General features: G+C 46.1%; 2 protein-coding genes across 4 annotated transcripts in view; both read left to right on the top strand.

Moving 5' to 3' along the window:
* NLRC5 (NLR family CARD domain containing 5) overlaps positions 1-12,578 on the top strand; it is a 53,426-nt gene extending 40,848 nt beyond the window's left edge. For all 3 annotated transcript variants that reach the window (XM_083751393.1, XM_083751394.1, XM_083751395.1), the window contains exons 35-49: positions 251-334; positions 750-833; positions 1,876-1,959; positions 2,443-2,523; positions 4,156-4,239; positions 4,709-4,792; positions 5,197-5,280; positions 5,445-5,528; positions 6,141-6,224; positions 6,479-6,562; positions 7,084-7,170; positions 8,153-8,236; positions 9,414-9,497; positions 11,100-11,183; positions 11,735-12,578. In XM_083751393.1, coding sequence (XP_083607519.1) covers positions 251-334; positions 750-833; positions 1,876-1,959; positions 2,443-2,523; positions 4,156-4,239; positions 4,709-4,792; positions 5,197-5,280; positions 5,445-5,528; positions 6,141-6,224; positions 6,479-6,562; positions 7,084-7,170; positions 8,153-8,236; positions 9,414-9,497; positions 11,100-11,183; positions 11,735-11,816 — 1,258 coding nt within the window. In that variant the 3' untranslated portion in view covers positions 11,817-12,578. The remainder of the gene's footprint in view (positions 1-250; positions 335-749; positions 834-1,875; positions 1,960-2,442; positions 2,524-4,155; positions 4,240-4,708; positions 4,793-5,196; positions 5,281-5,444; positions 5,529-6,140; positions 6,225-6,478; positions 6,563-7,083; positions 7,171-8,152; positions 8,237-9,413; positions 9,498-11,099; positions 11,184-11,734) is intronic.
* A 2,928-nt stretch (positions 12,579-15,506) lies between these two features.
* Positions 15,507-17,006, top strand: part of CPNE2 (copine 2) — an 84,330-nt gene continuing 82,830 nt past the window's right edge. The window contains exon 1 of the mRNA XM_083751457.1: positions 15,507-16,089. The gene's annotated coding sequence lies outside the window, so the exon portion shown is untranslated. The remainder of the gene's footprint in view (positions 16,090-17,006) is intronic.

Raw genomic sequence — 17,006 nt, 5'->3', positions numbered from 1 at the left:
CATTGTACTATACCATGATCCCAGCGCTCATGACATAGTTAAACTTTCATTCATTCCAATGCACTAAAGTGGCCAAAGGACTACAAAGAAACCCTACACGAGGGTGGCGGTGGTGGAAATCAATTTTCAGCTTAATTTGAAAATCAGGGGTCCTCCCGGTTTCCACGCCCTTTGTCCATGAATAGGCAACTTCTGCTTAAGCTGCCCTTCTGTGTTCTCTTTGTGTGTTTTGTGTGTGTGAGGCCTGCAGGTTGCATCAGTGTGAACTGGAAGCCAAAGGAGTCTGCTTTCTACCCAAGCTCATTGAGAATTGTAGACAACTCTGGGCGTTAAAGTGAGTGTGTGGAGGGGAGGGGGTGTCTCTCCCACAGTGGGGTTTGTTTGCTTTTTGTTTTGATCACAGAGAGCTGCTTGCTGTGCTGCTGGCTGCAGCCAGACTTGAAATCACCAGACATTGGAAGTCTCCATGGGGTCTCTCTAGGGATGGGTGGCATGGGAGGGTGTGAGGCATTGCCTTGCCTTAGCACTTAACCCCTCACAGGAGAGCTTTAAAGGGGTGACGAAATGAGACCATTTTGATGTTGTATGGCTTCCCTTTATATGGCTTCCCACTTTAAAAATATTGTTCTACGTAGGCCCCCCAATGACACATGCCTTTATGTAACAAGACTGCCTTATTGATATATAGCTTTCTGCTTTCCCCAGCGACTACTTGTGAGTATATCACACCTGTCCTTTTGTCATTCCAGCTGGTCTCAGGTACAGTTCACTGATGCTGAAGCAGAAACCATCTCTGACACACTGCCACATTTTCCATCACTGAAGAAACTTGGGTAGGTGTGAATCGCTGTGTGCTCTGGATTGTGTATCTGTTGTGTGTCTCTGAGTAGCACCTTCCAGGATTTGAACCTCTCTAGCGTCACACGCATCCCCTCTTTATTGTGAAATGGTTTCATTTTCCACGCTGGGCTTCTTATACACAACTCTCTTCTGTGATCGAGAAACGCTTGAATACAGGTTTTTAGAGTTAAATACCAGTAGTGTAAATTTTTGCAAAGTCTCTCCAGCTTGGCAATTTAAAACGGGTGGAGTTCTGTATTACTATGACTTTAAAACTATCCTGTAGGCACTAAATAATATATGTAAACAGAAACCTATTTATGAAAAATGGTTCAGTGTCTCTAAGGGAGGGGAATGAAACAAGTCCAAAACAGTGGGTGTAATTTACTATGCACATGCTAACCTTTGCAGCATATCTTAAAATTTAGCAGATTTATCAGCACCCTCATCAAACTACGTTTCCCAATATTCTTTTGGTGAAGCCATGATAGTTAAACTGATATAAAACTGGTTTAATCCAGACTCAGAAAATGAATGAGTTTCTAATAGTATATAGGAGGGGGCTTGGAACTTATGACTCACAAGTGTGGGGGAGAGAAATCTGTTCAGTTTGTATTTTAATGTAAACCAGTCAAAATTGTACTTCTTGAACCATAATGTGAACCAAAACACAGCTCTCCAATTTGTGCAGGGGTTGCATTCCTCGCACCTGCACACGTCAACAGAGGTGTAAGCCCACCCTGCATAAGCCCACCCTGCCCCACCCCTGTTCTGCCCTCTTCCAGGTCCAAAACTATGCATTGGCAGCCACACGTCAGTTGGACGTGCGCAAAATGCTCACTGCCTGTACTCTGCATTAAGATTGAGCGTTTGTTTGTTTGTGCCATGGCCTCTTGACATTTTATAGCCATGTGGTGACATCTTACATTTATGTCTCATTTGCCACCCTGTGGTTGCAAATGACTGGGCCAGGTTACATTCAGTGGACAGAAAGCTGCTGACTACCCTAAACCTGCAATGGTTTTGAATTTCCAGGTTAACCTGTTGCAGTTTCCTTCCCCCCGGAATGGAGCACCTGGCTGAAGCATTGCATCAGTGCCACACGATCGAAGACATTGAGTAAGTTTGATATCCAGTATGTGAGTGACTGTGATGGGCATCTCTTTTTACCTCTAGGTAAAATAAATCACAGGCCTTCTGAACACCGTTTCTGGAAAGACGGTGGCAGAGGGGTCAACAAGCAGGCTAACACACCCACACCCATAAAATGAAGGTACAAAATCAGTTTTGATAACACCTGGGCAACCACGGAAATCTTACCCTGATACCAAAAAGATGGCAATGTCAGTGTCAGATGCATCTCCTTAAAGAGGCCAGGCCAAAGTCAGGACACCACCATAGAAAAGGCCTTCCCCTTGGTGCCTACATTAACCTGCCCCTGCTTCTAAAGGGGCTTGGAGAATGGCCTCTACAGAAGCCCTTGACCCACCGAAAGACTGGTATCTGGGCCCCAGGCTCTTATTGCATTACTTTGGGTTGCCAATTCCTCTCCCTCCTGCACAGTTAGCTGCTAACTGAATATGTAACTCTGCTCCTTTCTAGCTTTTCCAAAAGTGAACTTGGCATGGATATTGGTGCTCTGATGAACGCTCTGGAGGGAAAACTTCACCTGAAGAGCATAAAGTAAGTGGCCTTTCAGTTGGCCTTAGGTTAGGACTAGAAGTGATGTGTAATGTGATCCTGTATTCTCTGGGGATCTGGAGCTCTCCCCAGACCCAGCCTCCTTCAGCAGTTTTGCATAGCTGGAGTGGGGTCTTGAACTCTGGTTGAAGGATAGAGAGGGGCATGTGTAGAAAGTAGCCTGTTCTACCAAGGTAAAATGGCTTTGCCTACTTTTGCCTTTAGCTCAGCCCACCAGTTGCACATAGCTCTCAGAAGGCTGCCCAGGTGGGACTGTATCCTTCATTCTCTACTTCATTTGGGTATCCTACTTGCATATGAGTTACAGTGTGGCATAAAGCCACGTGGATAGATAAAAGTTTTTCTCCCTCTCTTATAAGACCTGGAACTCATGGACATCCAATGAAGCTGAATATTGGAAAAATCAGGCCAGATAAAAGGAAGTCCTTCTTCACACAGTAGAGAGTTAAATTACAGAACTCACTCCTACAGGATGGCCACCAACCTTGATGACTTTAAAAGAGGATTAGACAAATTCAGGGAGGAGAGGGCTGTCCATGGCTACTAACCATGATGGCTATACTCTGCCTGCATGGTTGGAGGCAGTAATGCTTCTGAAGATCAGTTGCTGGGAACCACGGGAAAGGAGAGTGCTCTCGTGCTCAAATCCTGCTTCCCGGTTTCCCAGAGGCACCTGTTCTGCCACTGTGGAATATGTGGGCCATTGGCCTGATCCAGCAGGCTCGTCTTATATTCTTAATGTTCATGGAGTAAAAGGTCCAGGCATAAACTGGAATAGAAGGCAAGTTCTGGACCTTGAACAAAGACCAGGGTGTAGATTCAGGACCACGGATAGTGGTCCAGCAGGTGAGGCAGAAAATCTCACAGTAGTGCTTTGGAGCAACTTTATAGCCTGGGCTGGGTAGTCAAGATGGAAGCTCTGCCCTCTGAGTGCTGCACCTGGCCAGTTAAAGAGCCAGTACTCCTTTTCTGCTGCCATTGGATTTTTCTTGGCATTGAGGATCCAAGGATCTAACTGACTGTAGCTACAAGAGCTGCTGCCAGAGGGCCCAGAAGCCACCATAGATGTGGGTCCTTGCAGGACCTGCTGCTCAGGATGCCTAGAGACTCTTGGGCTGGGGTTTTGTTTAGGAGTTAATATTGCAGTCAAGATTTAACTGTGGATGTGCTCGGTTTTTGCTGCTGTTGGTATTATGCTTTTGCATTTTTATTAGGCATTATGTGGAGGTTCTTTTATTGCATGCTTATTGAGATGTTTTCATTTCTTGTTTGTAACTTCTTGAGTTTTGTTAAGTTTTTGTAATTATGTAAGTTTTTTGAGCATGGTTTGAGTATGAAAAGGTGGCATACAAATAAATAATTTGCAGCATTTGTATCAACAGGGACTGGCCACAAAGGCTATGTTCCACCTCCACAGTCGGATGCATTATGCAATATCAGTTGCTGGGAACTTTAGGTGGGCAGAGTTCTATTGCTCTTCTGTCCTGCTTGTGGCCCTTGCAGAGGCCCCTGGCTGGCCACTGGGAGAACCAGATGCTGGACTAGACGGGCCATTGGGCTGATTCAGGGGGCTGTTCTAATGTTCTGACAATAATATTCTTATTTATCTCTTAGCCTTGGCTCTCTGAATCTCAGTGATGCAGATATCCTCAATCTGACCTCCAGACTCTCAGCAATGCCTCTCCTGAAAAGACTTATGTAAGTATGTCTATGGGTAGAGGTTTGATGCAACAACAAAAGATATTTATTTTGTTCAGACCTGCCAGTTTCAGTGGCTGGCAATATGCAAGAGAACTTTAATTTGCCCAGGCCAAGGAATCGGGTAGCGTCTTACCTGAAGTTGGAGCGAGTGCTGGGCCAGAATCCATCGTCCAATTTTTCAAAAGTTTTCTTCCCCTGTGAAATGGGCTTCTGTTTACCGGCCTCATTCTTAGGGTGCTTTAGAATTTATTTAGATTAAAAAATAATAATTTTGGAAGGCAAGGGGTTGGGCTAAGGAATGAACACAGAAGAAATTGATGTGGATAGGACATTGATGTGCACCCGTCCATTCCTGCTGTGAAGGCCACTGTTACCCAGCATAAAACAAGTGTTCTGAGAAGCTTTTGCCTTTTGGGACCATTCAGAATAATTGACTCATGTTTCATATTTTCTGACTGTTTTTCAGTTTGAATAAAAACCGTCTTGGTGGCGAGTCCTGTTCACACCTTGCACAAGTTTTGAAGCATGCCATTCACATGGAAAAGATTGAGTAAGTGCATGTTTTCCGCTCATGTCTGCCACTTTAACACATCCCCTTCCAATGTCCAGCTTCATTGTCAGAATTAATAATGAAAGGAGAACATGTCTTAATTAATTTTCTCTCTTTTTTCCAAAGCAGTGGGTGGCAGAGGGGCACTGGGATTACCTAGGCAGCTGCTAAGAGGCAAGGGGGGGTGGGGCACTGGAGGCGTAAGTAACCATTCGATGTCGAAAAGCAGGTATCGCTAGATCAAGTTACTCAATTTTATTGCACTAGTTAAACTAAATAGATTTAATTGGGTTTTGAAACAGTGAAATGTTCTCTGAAGCTCAACATACATGAGCCAGAACATAATGTCATGAACGCGGCGGATGTTTTCTTTAATCTTATGAGTTGTCGGGTTTCTTTCAAAGTTTGAGCCACAACAAGATTGATGATGCTGGCATAAAAGAAATCGCTATGGCCATTCCAGAAATGCAGAGCGTGAAGCAAATCGAGTGAGTTTCTTGTGTCTGTATCAACCCAGTGAGGGAATACAGATTGTAGTCTGGGCGGAGGAGGAATTCCTGGCCCTCTGCCCACCCCACCAAATCCAGCTATCACAGATTAGCTACAGTTCTGTGATATGAAGCGGCTTCCTCTCTTGTTGTTCCTCTTTCAGCCTGTCTAGCAACAGCATTGGCTCTGCCGGTGGACAGTGTTTCGTGGAGGCTCTGAAGCACAGCGAGAACCTGGAGGTGCTCAAGTAAGCTCAGACCTTCTCCTGGGGGGGGGGGTTCATCAATTCCCTTTCAAAATAACCAGGTTCCTCAGAAAAGCGTTTCCCCGGGCTGTTCATATGGGGGGCTGGCTGTTGAAGAATCCACGCCCACGCCCATGAATATTCTGTGAAATGGCACGTTCCTTTCTCCTATGAATGCAGCTGGTGCCAGCTCCAGGTTTGTGGGATGGATTTGGGCAAGGAGCCCTCAGTGGGCTCCCTCCTCCTCCTCCCACCCACCCCCAGCTCATGTGTCCTGTCTTCCTCTGGACCGGAGTGCCTGAACCCCAGCGATGGTGTGCAGAAGAGCTTGCAGGACCAGAAACTGCACTATCAAAATGTTTCCTCTGTCTGATAATCTGATAATCCGCAATTTGATAATGCTAATATTCTTTAATTGGACTTGGGTTTTTTTTAAAAAACCCATGTGCAACTGTTACTCATGCTACGTGGCTATTTTATAGTTCAGTTTCAGTTTTTCAACTTTTAATTTTAATATCATTGTTCATTGTTATCATTGTTCTCTCTGTTTCATATACATTATTCAATAAAAAAAATTTTTTTCTCAATAATGTTTCACATTGCACTTCCTTTCAGACTATCTGGGAACAATATTGGAAACAAGACGCTGGAAAAACTGGCTCCGGTTCTACCCAACTTGCACTGCCTGAAGGTCCTTCAGTAAGTATCCTGGTTCAGGATGGACAGATCGGTCCAATTTTCACCTGTGTCAGAGTTTGGGGAGTTTTTTCCTGCCTTCACTCATTTGGTCTGCTCCATCCAGGATGTTCTCCACACTCATCATTCAGCAAATGTACAACCTGTGAGCCTGTGTACACAAATAGTTGAGCTGTACAAATCAACATGTGTTCACCCTTTTTGCACAAACGGTAGGCAAGGGACCTCCCCACTTAACCATCCTCTTTTTTCCTCAGCCTGGCATCCTGTGGCTTTGACTCGGAGGGAGTGGTTTGTTTGGCCAAAGTCCTCTTCCATTGTCCACAAATAGAGGAGATCAGGTGAGTGCAGCTCGTAGGGAAGGAAATGAAAACAGGAAGGAGAAACCAGTAACACATGGGCTCTTGACATGGAATCATTGAACTATAGAATTGGAAGGGATTCCCAAGAATCGTCTAGTCCAACCCCCCTCCAATGCAGGACTCAGAGCTAAAGGATCCCTGACAGATGGCTGTCCAACATCTGTTTTAAAAACTTCCAACGATGGAGAGCCCACTACCTTCCAAGGGAGTCCATTCCACTGTCAAACAGCTCTTACCATCACAAAACATGTCCTAAATTTTGGTTGGGATCTCCTTCTTTGTCGTTTGAATCCATTGGTTCGGATCCTGCCCTCCAAAGCAGCAGAAAACAGGCTTGCTTTGTCTCCCATGTGACATGTTTTGGAAGTCATCTGCCAGGCAAAAAGCAATTGTGAATGTTATCCTCCAAGTATTATGTTCTTAAAACAAACAGCATGATTTTAAAATAAAAATAATAAAATAGTTCATTCTGATTACCTTTCCTGTTTTTTACCTTGCAGTTTGTCCGAAAACAGCATTGGGCACAAGGGTGCCATGGCACTCGCAGAACACCTGCCACAGCCCTCCTCACAACTCAGGAAGATTGAGTAGGTCCACACCTGTTGTTCATTTGGCTTAAATCTAACTAAATCATCTGCATCGTGTTTGTGTGTGTGTGTGTGTGTAAGCTTTTTGTACACTATAGTTTTGTGAGTCTTTGGCTGAAAAGCAACAGATAAATAAATAGCACCATAGTGAAGGAAGCTGACTTCATATCAGGTTAGGCCATTTATCCATCTAGCCGAGTAGTATATATTCTAAGAAGCCCCTCATCCAAGCCTTTTAATTGGAGATCCTGCCAGGGATTGAACCAGAGACCAGGGATTGAACCAGAGTGCCCCGTTTCCTATCCAGGTTTCAAATCCATCTTTAATATGTCCTGTTTTTTCTTTCTTTCTAAATCTTTATTGACTTTTGTTGCCGGGTATACAAAAAATAAAATATAAAAACCAATCAGAACACTCATACTCCACCAAGCCAAGTCAAAATGTAGACTGGGCGTCTCCCCACAAACTCTGGAATTACAACAAAAGGAAGAGAGTTGGACATCGTTTTAGAGACTCAAAATAAAAATTAGTAGCACTGTCAAAGTTTAATGTGCTGTTTTTGCCTCGGCGTTTATAGTTTTCAGGCCAGCAACCAACAATGCTTGGGGATCGTATCCAGGCGCATAGATTTCTGAGAGGCAGGTGGATCACAAAAGTTATGAGAGGGCACCATCAAAAGTACTTTTCAGTTTGACTCCCCTCAAATGTCTGGTCCCCCCCCCCCCCCGGTTAACTTTCGTGCTACAGCCAAACCTTGGTCCACCTGCGTTTGAAAGAAGCTGCCCTGTTTATGAATACAAAGTTGTGTTCAGTGTGAACTGAGGAGCAAGGCTAATCTGTTTTAAAATAATAAGGAAGGGTGGACCCTAAGAGAAGTTTCCCCCTCTCACAAATCTGCTCTTTTGAGCATTTCACCTGGGAAAGCCACAACTCTAAAATTAGTGTGGGAACTGGTTTCCATTTTGCAATGTGTTTTTTCTAGACTGAAGGTCTCCGGCCTCATCGACTGCACTTCTAAGAGTCTCGCCCTTGGTGTCAGCCAGTGCCCCCTTCTGGAAGAGATCATGTGAGTACTAGGGGCTGCTGCCCCTGTTTCCTCCACTTACAAGCCACACCTGCCCTCCAATCCCTTTGCCAGCCCTCTTTCCCCCACACCTGGCCAAGCCTTCCTCCCTTTGCACCTCACCCTGTTTGCCTATCCCCTCTCAGGTTGTCCCAAGCTCCTCTTCATCCCTTGCAGCTTGCCACAACCACCCCCTTTTTAAAAGAGGGGGGAGGTGCTTCAGATAATGGTTTTCTGAAGTGTCTCCCCCTTTGTTAAATCTCCCTGCAACCACATTAAAAAGATATTTAGCGTCTTCCCCCTCCCATCTCAGCCCACGTGGGCCATCTGCCACAGTGTCGTTATACTGGAATTGTTGTGCCCACCTATCTACAACCATGCAAACCGCAGTGTGACAACAGCCTTACCTTTTTTTTTTGTATATAGAAAGATAAACAGACTTGTGGCTATGGCTCGTGGCCCAGAGCTAATCTGCCCATTGCTGACATGGATGCTCCTTTCCATGTTCAGTAGCATCTAGATCAGGCGTGAAGAACCCCAGGCCATGCCTGAATTAAACCCAAACAGATCCACCTCCAGAGGACTTCATTCACTGCTTCTCTTTGTGCCCCCTAATTGCCTAATTGATATTCACCAGGAATATCACAAAGAAAACATTTGTTTGACACAGTCTTGCCAAAACAATAAGAGAATTTATTAAACAAACACGCTTGATTCAGCCCTTGTCTAGGGAAGAAAATATTCAACCAAATGATTAAAATTACATGTTTCAATTTAGAAATGCATCAGAAATTGATAGGAGGCACGGGCAGAGCAGTGGCTCATGCAGAGACAAACAGGCAGCTACCTATGTGGGTAGATTATTCTCCTATGCTTTGGGAGTGGTAGAATGATCTGGCCACACCCAATTCAGACACATGGCAGAATGACCCACTTCTAGCAGGAGCTGACTGAAAGAAGGCAAGATCAGAGCAGTGAATCATGCAGAGAAGCAGCAGGCAACTCTGTGATTTGGTGGACTCACAGAGAGCCGGTGTTTACTTTATTTCTCTTGCAGTATGCTCATGTGCTGCTGCAGCATCTTCTGTGTTCTTGATCTTCAGGTCCCCACTGACTCAAGCACCTATTGAATTCATTCCTAGGTAGGTTTTCAGCCATTAATCATTTCCCCCATCTTTAGCCTGTCCTGGAACAAACTTGGTGATGAAAGTGCTTTGGAACTGGCCAAGGTTCTCCCTCGGATGGCAAAGTTGAAAGTACTGGAGTGAGTACAAGGAAACATCAACCCAGAGTCCTTCACCAAAAACCAATTAGAGCCTAGCTGAGCTTTCTTTTTTTTTGGGGGGGGGGGATGTTGATAGTGGGATGAAAATTTAGGAGGGGAGATTTTCCCAGGGGGCAGGAAGAAAATATTGGGTGTGGCAGCAGTTTCCAGGAGAGCAGCAGTATTCTTTTTTCTTTCTTTTGAAAAGCTTTTCTTTAACTCAGTTGCTCTGCTCTTACCTGCCAGAGGCAGAACAGCACATTCAAGAAATCTTTTAGCATAGCAGTAAATAATCTCTGGAACTCCCTGCCCCTTGATAGTTCTTTGGATAGTTTTTGACATCTGCTGGAAATGTTTTTGTATGTGCAGGTCTATCCAGATGTGTTCTTTTATTATGTGCATTTGTTTTTAAAATTCGTGGATTTTATCTACATTTTTATGATCATTTTTATTGCCTGCCATTTGAAATACTTTTATTGCTTTTTATTTTTAAAAATTGAATATTTTCTGTAAACCACTCAGAGATTCTTTCAATTGACCAGTATATAAATATTGTTAAATAAGGAAATAAATGGTGCCCAATCCTCCACCACTTAGTGCCTAAGCACATTCCAGATACTTTGATACCTAAGGCACAACCTCCCACCCCCTAAAAAAAACTTGTCCTCTTCCCTGGCAGTAAAAATACAACAATAATAAATGAAACAACTCACACTTGGCTGCCTTTTCATGACACCCCAAATCTACTTCCTGGTGCAGCTGCCTCACTCCAACCTATGAGAGTGACCTGCTGTTTTCCTGGTAAACTAAGAATGAGCTTTATTAACCACCAACCCCCAAATTTGGGATCCTCTCCTTTCCAAACTGGTGTCAAAGTTTTGTACTCATTTTGTGCCATTTTGTACTGCAAACCCTCCATTTTGTAACCTTGAGTGATTGATACTTACAAATCTAACATGTTGGATTTTGGGGTAGTACCAGGGTTCATAGTTAACACTCAAAAATCCAACTTTGTCAGATTCATAAAGCTCTGAGAATGGGCACCTGGTTGACCTGAGTGCTGGACCAGATGGACCTTTGGCCTGATCCAGCTACAGGCCTCTTCCTATGGAGGAGGAGGAAAGAGAAAGAGCACCCTTTTGGTCCTGAAAGATGGGGATGCGCCTTGAGGTATATGCTTTGTATAGGACAATGGCTTGAATGTTTTTTCCAAGCCAATTGCTGGAGATGGAGAGAGTGAGCATGTGTGGGGTGGCACACCCACTTTGACCACGCCCACTTTGGTCTCGGCCATCCCAGGAATTGGCCAAGAGTAAGGATGGTGAACCTGTGGCACTCAGGATGTTGTTGGATTCCAGCTCCCACCATCCCTGACCACTGGGAATGCTGACAGAGTCTAACAATGTCTGGAGAGCCAAAGGTTCCCCATATCTGGCTAAAAAGGGATACAGGCATTGGGCCCAGAGGGGTTCCCCATCCCTGCCCTTAAGCGGCACTAAATAATTTCTGACTTTTTTGTTCTGTTCAGGAGAGGCAGCGATCAGTTTCGCATAATACTTAGCCTAGTTATATATTTGCTTTTCTTTGGCTTCTTTTAAACAGTCTGGACAACAACTACATCACTGCTTGTGGGGCCAGAAGGCTCACAAAGGCACTTGCACAGTGTCGAGGAATCCAGATAATACGGTGAGTCCTCTGTGAAAGTTACATCAGTTTCCTAACCACTAGGAGGTGTTGTGTTTATTTATAGTGAGCAAGACTAGTAGGCTCCCTGGATTAACTACTTAAAGCTCATAGTTGGACCTGGAGACCCACCTTTAGTCCAAACAGGATTATTACTAGTGCTAGTATTGTTTTGATTTATTATCCACCTTCACCCTAAGGTGTCAGGGCAGCTGACAATGATTTATCTCACTGGAAAGCTGCCGAAAATTGGAGAAGTGTCCAACTTTTTATTAAGTAACATTTTTATTTAACAGAATTTATCTACGTGTTAGGGAAAGACCTCTAAGCAGTTTACAACACTAAAATATTTGTTAAAAATAGAAATAAAAACAAACATTAAAAAACCAACTACATTAAAAAAAAAAAAGTGGAAATGCTAAAATTACATGTTAGTAGGGCAGCTTGCTGAAACAAAAAAGCTTTTATCAGGTCCAACAGCATTCCAGCAAAGGTGCCTTCCTCCTGTCAATGGGCAGGGAGTTCCATACTTTCTCTCTCTTTGTCTTTTCTAGTCTGTGGCACAATCAGATACCGAGCGATGTTGAACAAAAGCTGAGGAAGGAAGAGCCGCGGCTGCATTTTGCCTTCTTTTGATGAACCAACAGGAAGGGAATCTGGCTCCTGCCAGGCATGGTTTTGCTGCTGGCCAAGGAAAAGAAGGAAACTGAGCAGGATTCTGGGCTAGCACATAGGTACTGCAACTTCTAAAGAGAAACAGAAGCTGCATGATTATACTTCAACCTCGTGGCCAGAAATGAGCAGCTTCTGCTTCTTCTGCTTCTTTGGCAACCACTCGTAGCCGAGTAAAATTGTCTTCCATGAGCACGGTATTAACAGTGAGTCCGTAAGTGACTGTGGAGGCCAAGTCAGGATCCACACATCCTTCCACAGTGGGGACATAGGTTTCTGGGCGGGAGTTGGTCATGGTGAGGGTTTGCCAAATGTAAGCAACAGATTACAAAAGAGTAGAACTCTCACTTGGAGAACCAGGATCTTTGCCTTGGCCTTGGGAGCATCTTGCAAGAAATCCCAATGTTCATCTGTGGCAACGCTGAGTCTGGGCTATGCTTGTTTGGCAGTCTTCCATCAAGGTGAATATTGATTAAGAAAAACTGGATCCTGCAACATGTATTGTGGACTCTTGTTTGTTTTTGCCTTATTTATTTTACTGATTTTTATTTTGCTTGCATGGAAGAAAGCTGTGCGGGGGGGGGGGGGGCTGCACCTTCAACCAACCTTCTGACTTTGGAGACTTCGCCAGGATGAACCCAGTTTGATGACTGCTGTCACAAACAAAAGGAATAGAAACTTGCAGGGCATTTAAAAAATGAAAATAAAAACAGAGATCGCCAGGAAGCTGGATTCTGTACCTAGTATCACCTTTTACACTTTTCCTGCACGTGTGTAGAATTCCACACCTTAGTTTTCAGGACGAATAGGGAAGAAATTCAATTCTCTGCATTTTGCAATGCAGTTCTCCAGCCAAGCAAGTTGTACGGAAATGAATATGATTAGGGTAAAGTGTGCATAAAAATGCATATATCGGTGACAATGCATTTTTGCTTTGCAAAATTGTGTATATTAGGTAAAATTGTGTATGAACATGTATGCTAGGGAGAAGCTGTTGATGAATTTTCATGAAGACTTTTTTTAAAAAAATGCAAATGGCTTTAGAAATGTGGAAAACCAAATTTAATATTGGAAAACTGAGAGAAATCAGAATGGACAGATATGCCCATCCTTATTTTTCACATATCACAACCATGACCATTCATTACTGTGGCTCTTCAACTGCTTGGCTTGGATAAAGTAAAATCTCGGAATGGACACCTTCCTGTTTTAAAGATCTTGCAAGCGGGGTTGATGGTGAGCAGAAATCTACAGATTCCTTCAGTTTCTTGACTGATTGACTCGATATTCCCACTAGAGGGCACTGTGTCCTTATGGAAATACCAGAGTTTTTCCAGTTTAAAGGTAGGTGTGGTCTATAAAACCTCAGAACTTGATGCAGTCTCACTCAAAATCAGCGCTCATGCTGGTGTCACTTCTCAGGCAGTGGAGGTGGGAGGGCAGGTGGGGGCAACGATAAGGCAGCACTTCCTGTTTCGCCTCAAATGGCAAAACGGGACACACCGCTCCTGATTCCGGTGGGTTTTAGTTCATTTCCAGCCTATCAGGTTTTGTCTGTAGTGCCTTATCTGATGTGAGCCCACCCACAGCAGGTTACATAACTACACCTGAACCTCAGATGCTCTAAAACAGGGGGTGGCTAACCTGTGGCTCTCTAGATGTTGTTGGACTCCAACCCACCTGCCCCAGTGGTCAAGGATGGTGGCAGGAGCTGTGGTCCACCAGTGTCTGAAAAGCCACAGCTTTCCCACCCTGATCTAAAACCTTGGCATGCAAGTTTCCTATAGATGCAGCTTGAGACGTGTGAGAAAACCCTAAATTCCCAGCAATGCGATTGAATCCCTGTTGCAAAATGCCAACAGCCAATAGGTGTCAGATGTATCCTGTGCCTTCTTTCCTTTTCCCTTTCTACTGGCTACTGAGCTACAATTCTGTACCAGTTGCTATTCTTAGACTCCACTTTTGCCCTTTTCCTACACAAAAATCAAACACAGGCTGGATGCTTGGACATTGCCTACAGACAGGCAAAGAGCATTGTAGGTTCTGGCCTTTTAGCCTCTCTTTTGTTTCTGATTTGCTTAGGCAAATGCTGGAACTGAACTTTGCAATACAAAGAGTTGAAGCACTGTTAGAAGATGTGGCTATTTGAGGTAGACAGGCAGGCCCCAAGGACATGGCAGGTGGAAGTATCATCTCTCTCTCTCTTTGTTGAGCTGGGAAATTACATTACAAACGCTTGTTTGCATTTGTGGCTAGAATGGTGCTGCTTCTGTTCAAATGTTTCGTGCCAAAGAAAGTGGTAATCAGCACTAGAATTTTGTGCCACAATTCCCTGCAAGAATTTCCAGATAAGTCTATTGCTTTGAATAGCTTTGGTGGAAAGATAAAAGGAGGAAATGCATCACCCTCTGGAAAGTTTACAAAGAACTGAGCTAATGCATTTGCTGAACAAATACAGTCAAACCTTGGTTCTCAAACAGCTCCATTTTCGAAAGTTTTGGCTCCTGGATGCCAAAAACCTGGAAGTAAATTCTCTGGTTTTTGAACCGTTTTTCAGACCCTGAACGTCTGACGCTGCTTTGTGCTTGAGTGCAAGAAGCTCTTGTCTTGGTTGTTGAATGTTTTGGAAGTCAAACTGTCTTCCTGAACGGATTCTGTTTGACAACTGAGGTTTGGTGGTAGACATTTTTGGTGGGACTCGCTTGCTGCTGTTGTTTGCATCTATCTTGAGAGACAATGGAGTGTGCCTCAGGGTGGGGAGTGAAGTTAAACCGCTGCGTTAACAGCACTGAAGTGACCTCCCTGGGGCACAAGCCTGGGCAGTTTGCATGGAGGTCCACATGACCAGACCCCACTCTGGGACTCTACGATGTAGTCCAAAAGAAGGCAGAGCAATACGTTTGCCATCAGCTTGGCTACAGGAGTTGCCGGAAGCTGCCCTCCAACCGTGTTAGGGACTCCACTCTGGATTTGTGTAGCGTTTACTCCTTAGAATTTTCTTCTCCCAATGATATCCCGCAAGGCAGCAGAGTTTTCCTTCTCCTGTATAGGCTGCCTTCCCAGGCCGACAAGCCCCATCTGCCCCTCACTTCTCTCTACAGCATGTGCAGAAAAAGCCTTCTTGACCTTTGACCCCACTGTTGGTCTTGTCCACTGGAGCCTGTCTTCGCATGCAGGATAAGTCCCTAACTCACCAAGAGTTTGAGACCCTCATCTGGTTTAGCAGTTTCCTGGGATGAAGCCTGAAACTCAATGAATTGAACTGATCGAGTCTGAAACTCAACGAATCTTAAAGGGAGTCAGTGTGCTATTGTGGAAAAAGAACAGGACGAGGGAGAAACCAGGGAAAGAGGTCCTGAGGGCAAGAGCAACTCTCCCTGTGTTTCCCAGCTACTGGTATTTAGACGCATTCCTCGACAGCCCCCTCCTCCACGAATTTCTTTAACCCTCTAAGTTGGCGGCCATCGCCGCCTCCTGTGGGAGGGAGTTCCGCTGCTCAACTGCATAGTTAAGCAAAGCAGGGGCTTTGCGCCGGAGCTACGGGGCCTTCTGTACTCGGGGAAAGTCCACGTCTGTTGCGCCATCAGAGGAGACGTCCCGCTCCGCTAGGAGGGAAGCCTCCCCCTGCCGGACTTTCCTAAAGAGTCCCGTTCCAGTCGGGCTCCGGCTGGTGACTACGAGCTTTCCTTGCGCCGCCCCGAGGGGCTGCCTGCCTGGGGCCTTGATCGGCGCAGAAGGGGAGTATCCCGAGCGGCGGAGGGAGGCGGGACGGGCGGCACGAGATTCCGGAGATTTTGGCGCCTCCGCCCCCCGGGAGGGGCCGAGCTCCCGCCCGCCAGCCCGCCCCTTGCTCGCTTGCCCGCTTTCCGGGTGGGCGCCGTCGACGCCGCCGCCGCCGCCGCCTGGTGCACTCGGGGCTGACCGGAGCGCAGCGCCTGCACAGGGACGCGCCTCCACCTCCTACCGCTGTTGCTGCTCCCCGACGGCTCTTTCCCGAGGGCTCCTCCGCCCAGGCGAGACTGGGCGAGGCGGGAGCCCAGCTGGGAGGAGCCGCCGATTCCGCTGTTGCTGCTGGTGGTTGGCGCTCGGAGAAGACGACAGGCAGCGGGCGAGGGAGCGATCTGCCGGGCAGCGGCGCTGCTCTCCGCCGGGAGACTGCTGAAGCGCGCTCGGCTCCCTGCGCCGAGGCAAACGGCCGCTTGGGCTCGCCCTGCCCGCGGTGAGGAGCGCCCGAGCGGTGAGTACGAGGCAAGGGACGAGGGGTGCGTGTGGGACTGGGGACCCCCTCCCCGTGCCATTGCGCCGCGATCCCTTCCCAAGGCTTGGATTTTGCGCGCGCGCTCTATCTCCAGCTTGCAGGCTGCCTCTTTTTGCTTCTGGGAGTTCACTCGTGCCGCCGTACCAGACGCGAGTTTGCCACGGAACGGGCGCTTGTGGAGCCCCCTCCCCATTCCATATCTAGCTGACACACGTGTTCGGCGAACACAAGTTTGCCCCCACCTGTTGGTCTCGTGTTTCCAAGGCCAGTGTTTTAAAACGCAGCTTATTGGGTTCGTTTATTTTCTGAAGAACGGGTTGCGTGTGCGCCGAGACTCGAGAGCCGCCTGTTTTGGTTCGGGGTGAGCCTGCAATTCTGCATGCTTCTGCCTTGGGGGATGCTGATGAGAATGGCAGAAAAAGGGAGACAAACGTTGGAGACAACGAAGCAGAACCCTGGAGCGGAGACACGTTGGAGAGACAAGGAGGCAGGAATCCCATAAAGGGTATTTCTGTGTGAGTGCAGAGTGCCTTAGACACAGCCTGCCCACACATCGCTGGGCTCAGGGGGAATGGGCTTCCAGGTTAAAGAGAAGCAAGCAGACTGAAGAGCTGGCATCTGCCATTTTTAAAGTAGGATTTTGGGTGACCCCCCTCCCCTTCTCAAGCACACCTGGTTGGTGGGTTTATTTTTGCAGGGAAGGGGGGTGCTCTCTTGGCAGACTGTAGAAGGCTGTGGTGTCTTGGGGAAACGAAAGGCAGGATAAAAATGCAATAAATACTTCAAAGAAAAATATTTCAATAATTTGTATGCCACTTAATTACAGTACTAATTAATTACAGCAGTTAAAAACAGTCTTCTAAAAAGCAATTCAAAACTCCCAGAAGCAATTCTCT

This window comes from Podarcis gaigeae (assembly GCF_964106915.1).
Source record: "Podarcis gaigeae genome assembly, chromosome: 8".
Lineage (NCBI taxonomy): Eukaryota > Metazoa > Chordata > Lepidosauria > Squamata > Lacertidae > Podarcis > Podarcis gaigeae.
The sequence above is the reverse complement of the archived record's forward strand: the minus strand, read 5'-3'. Positions and strand labels throughout refer to the sequence as shown.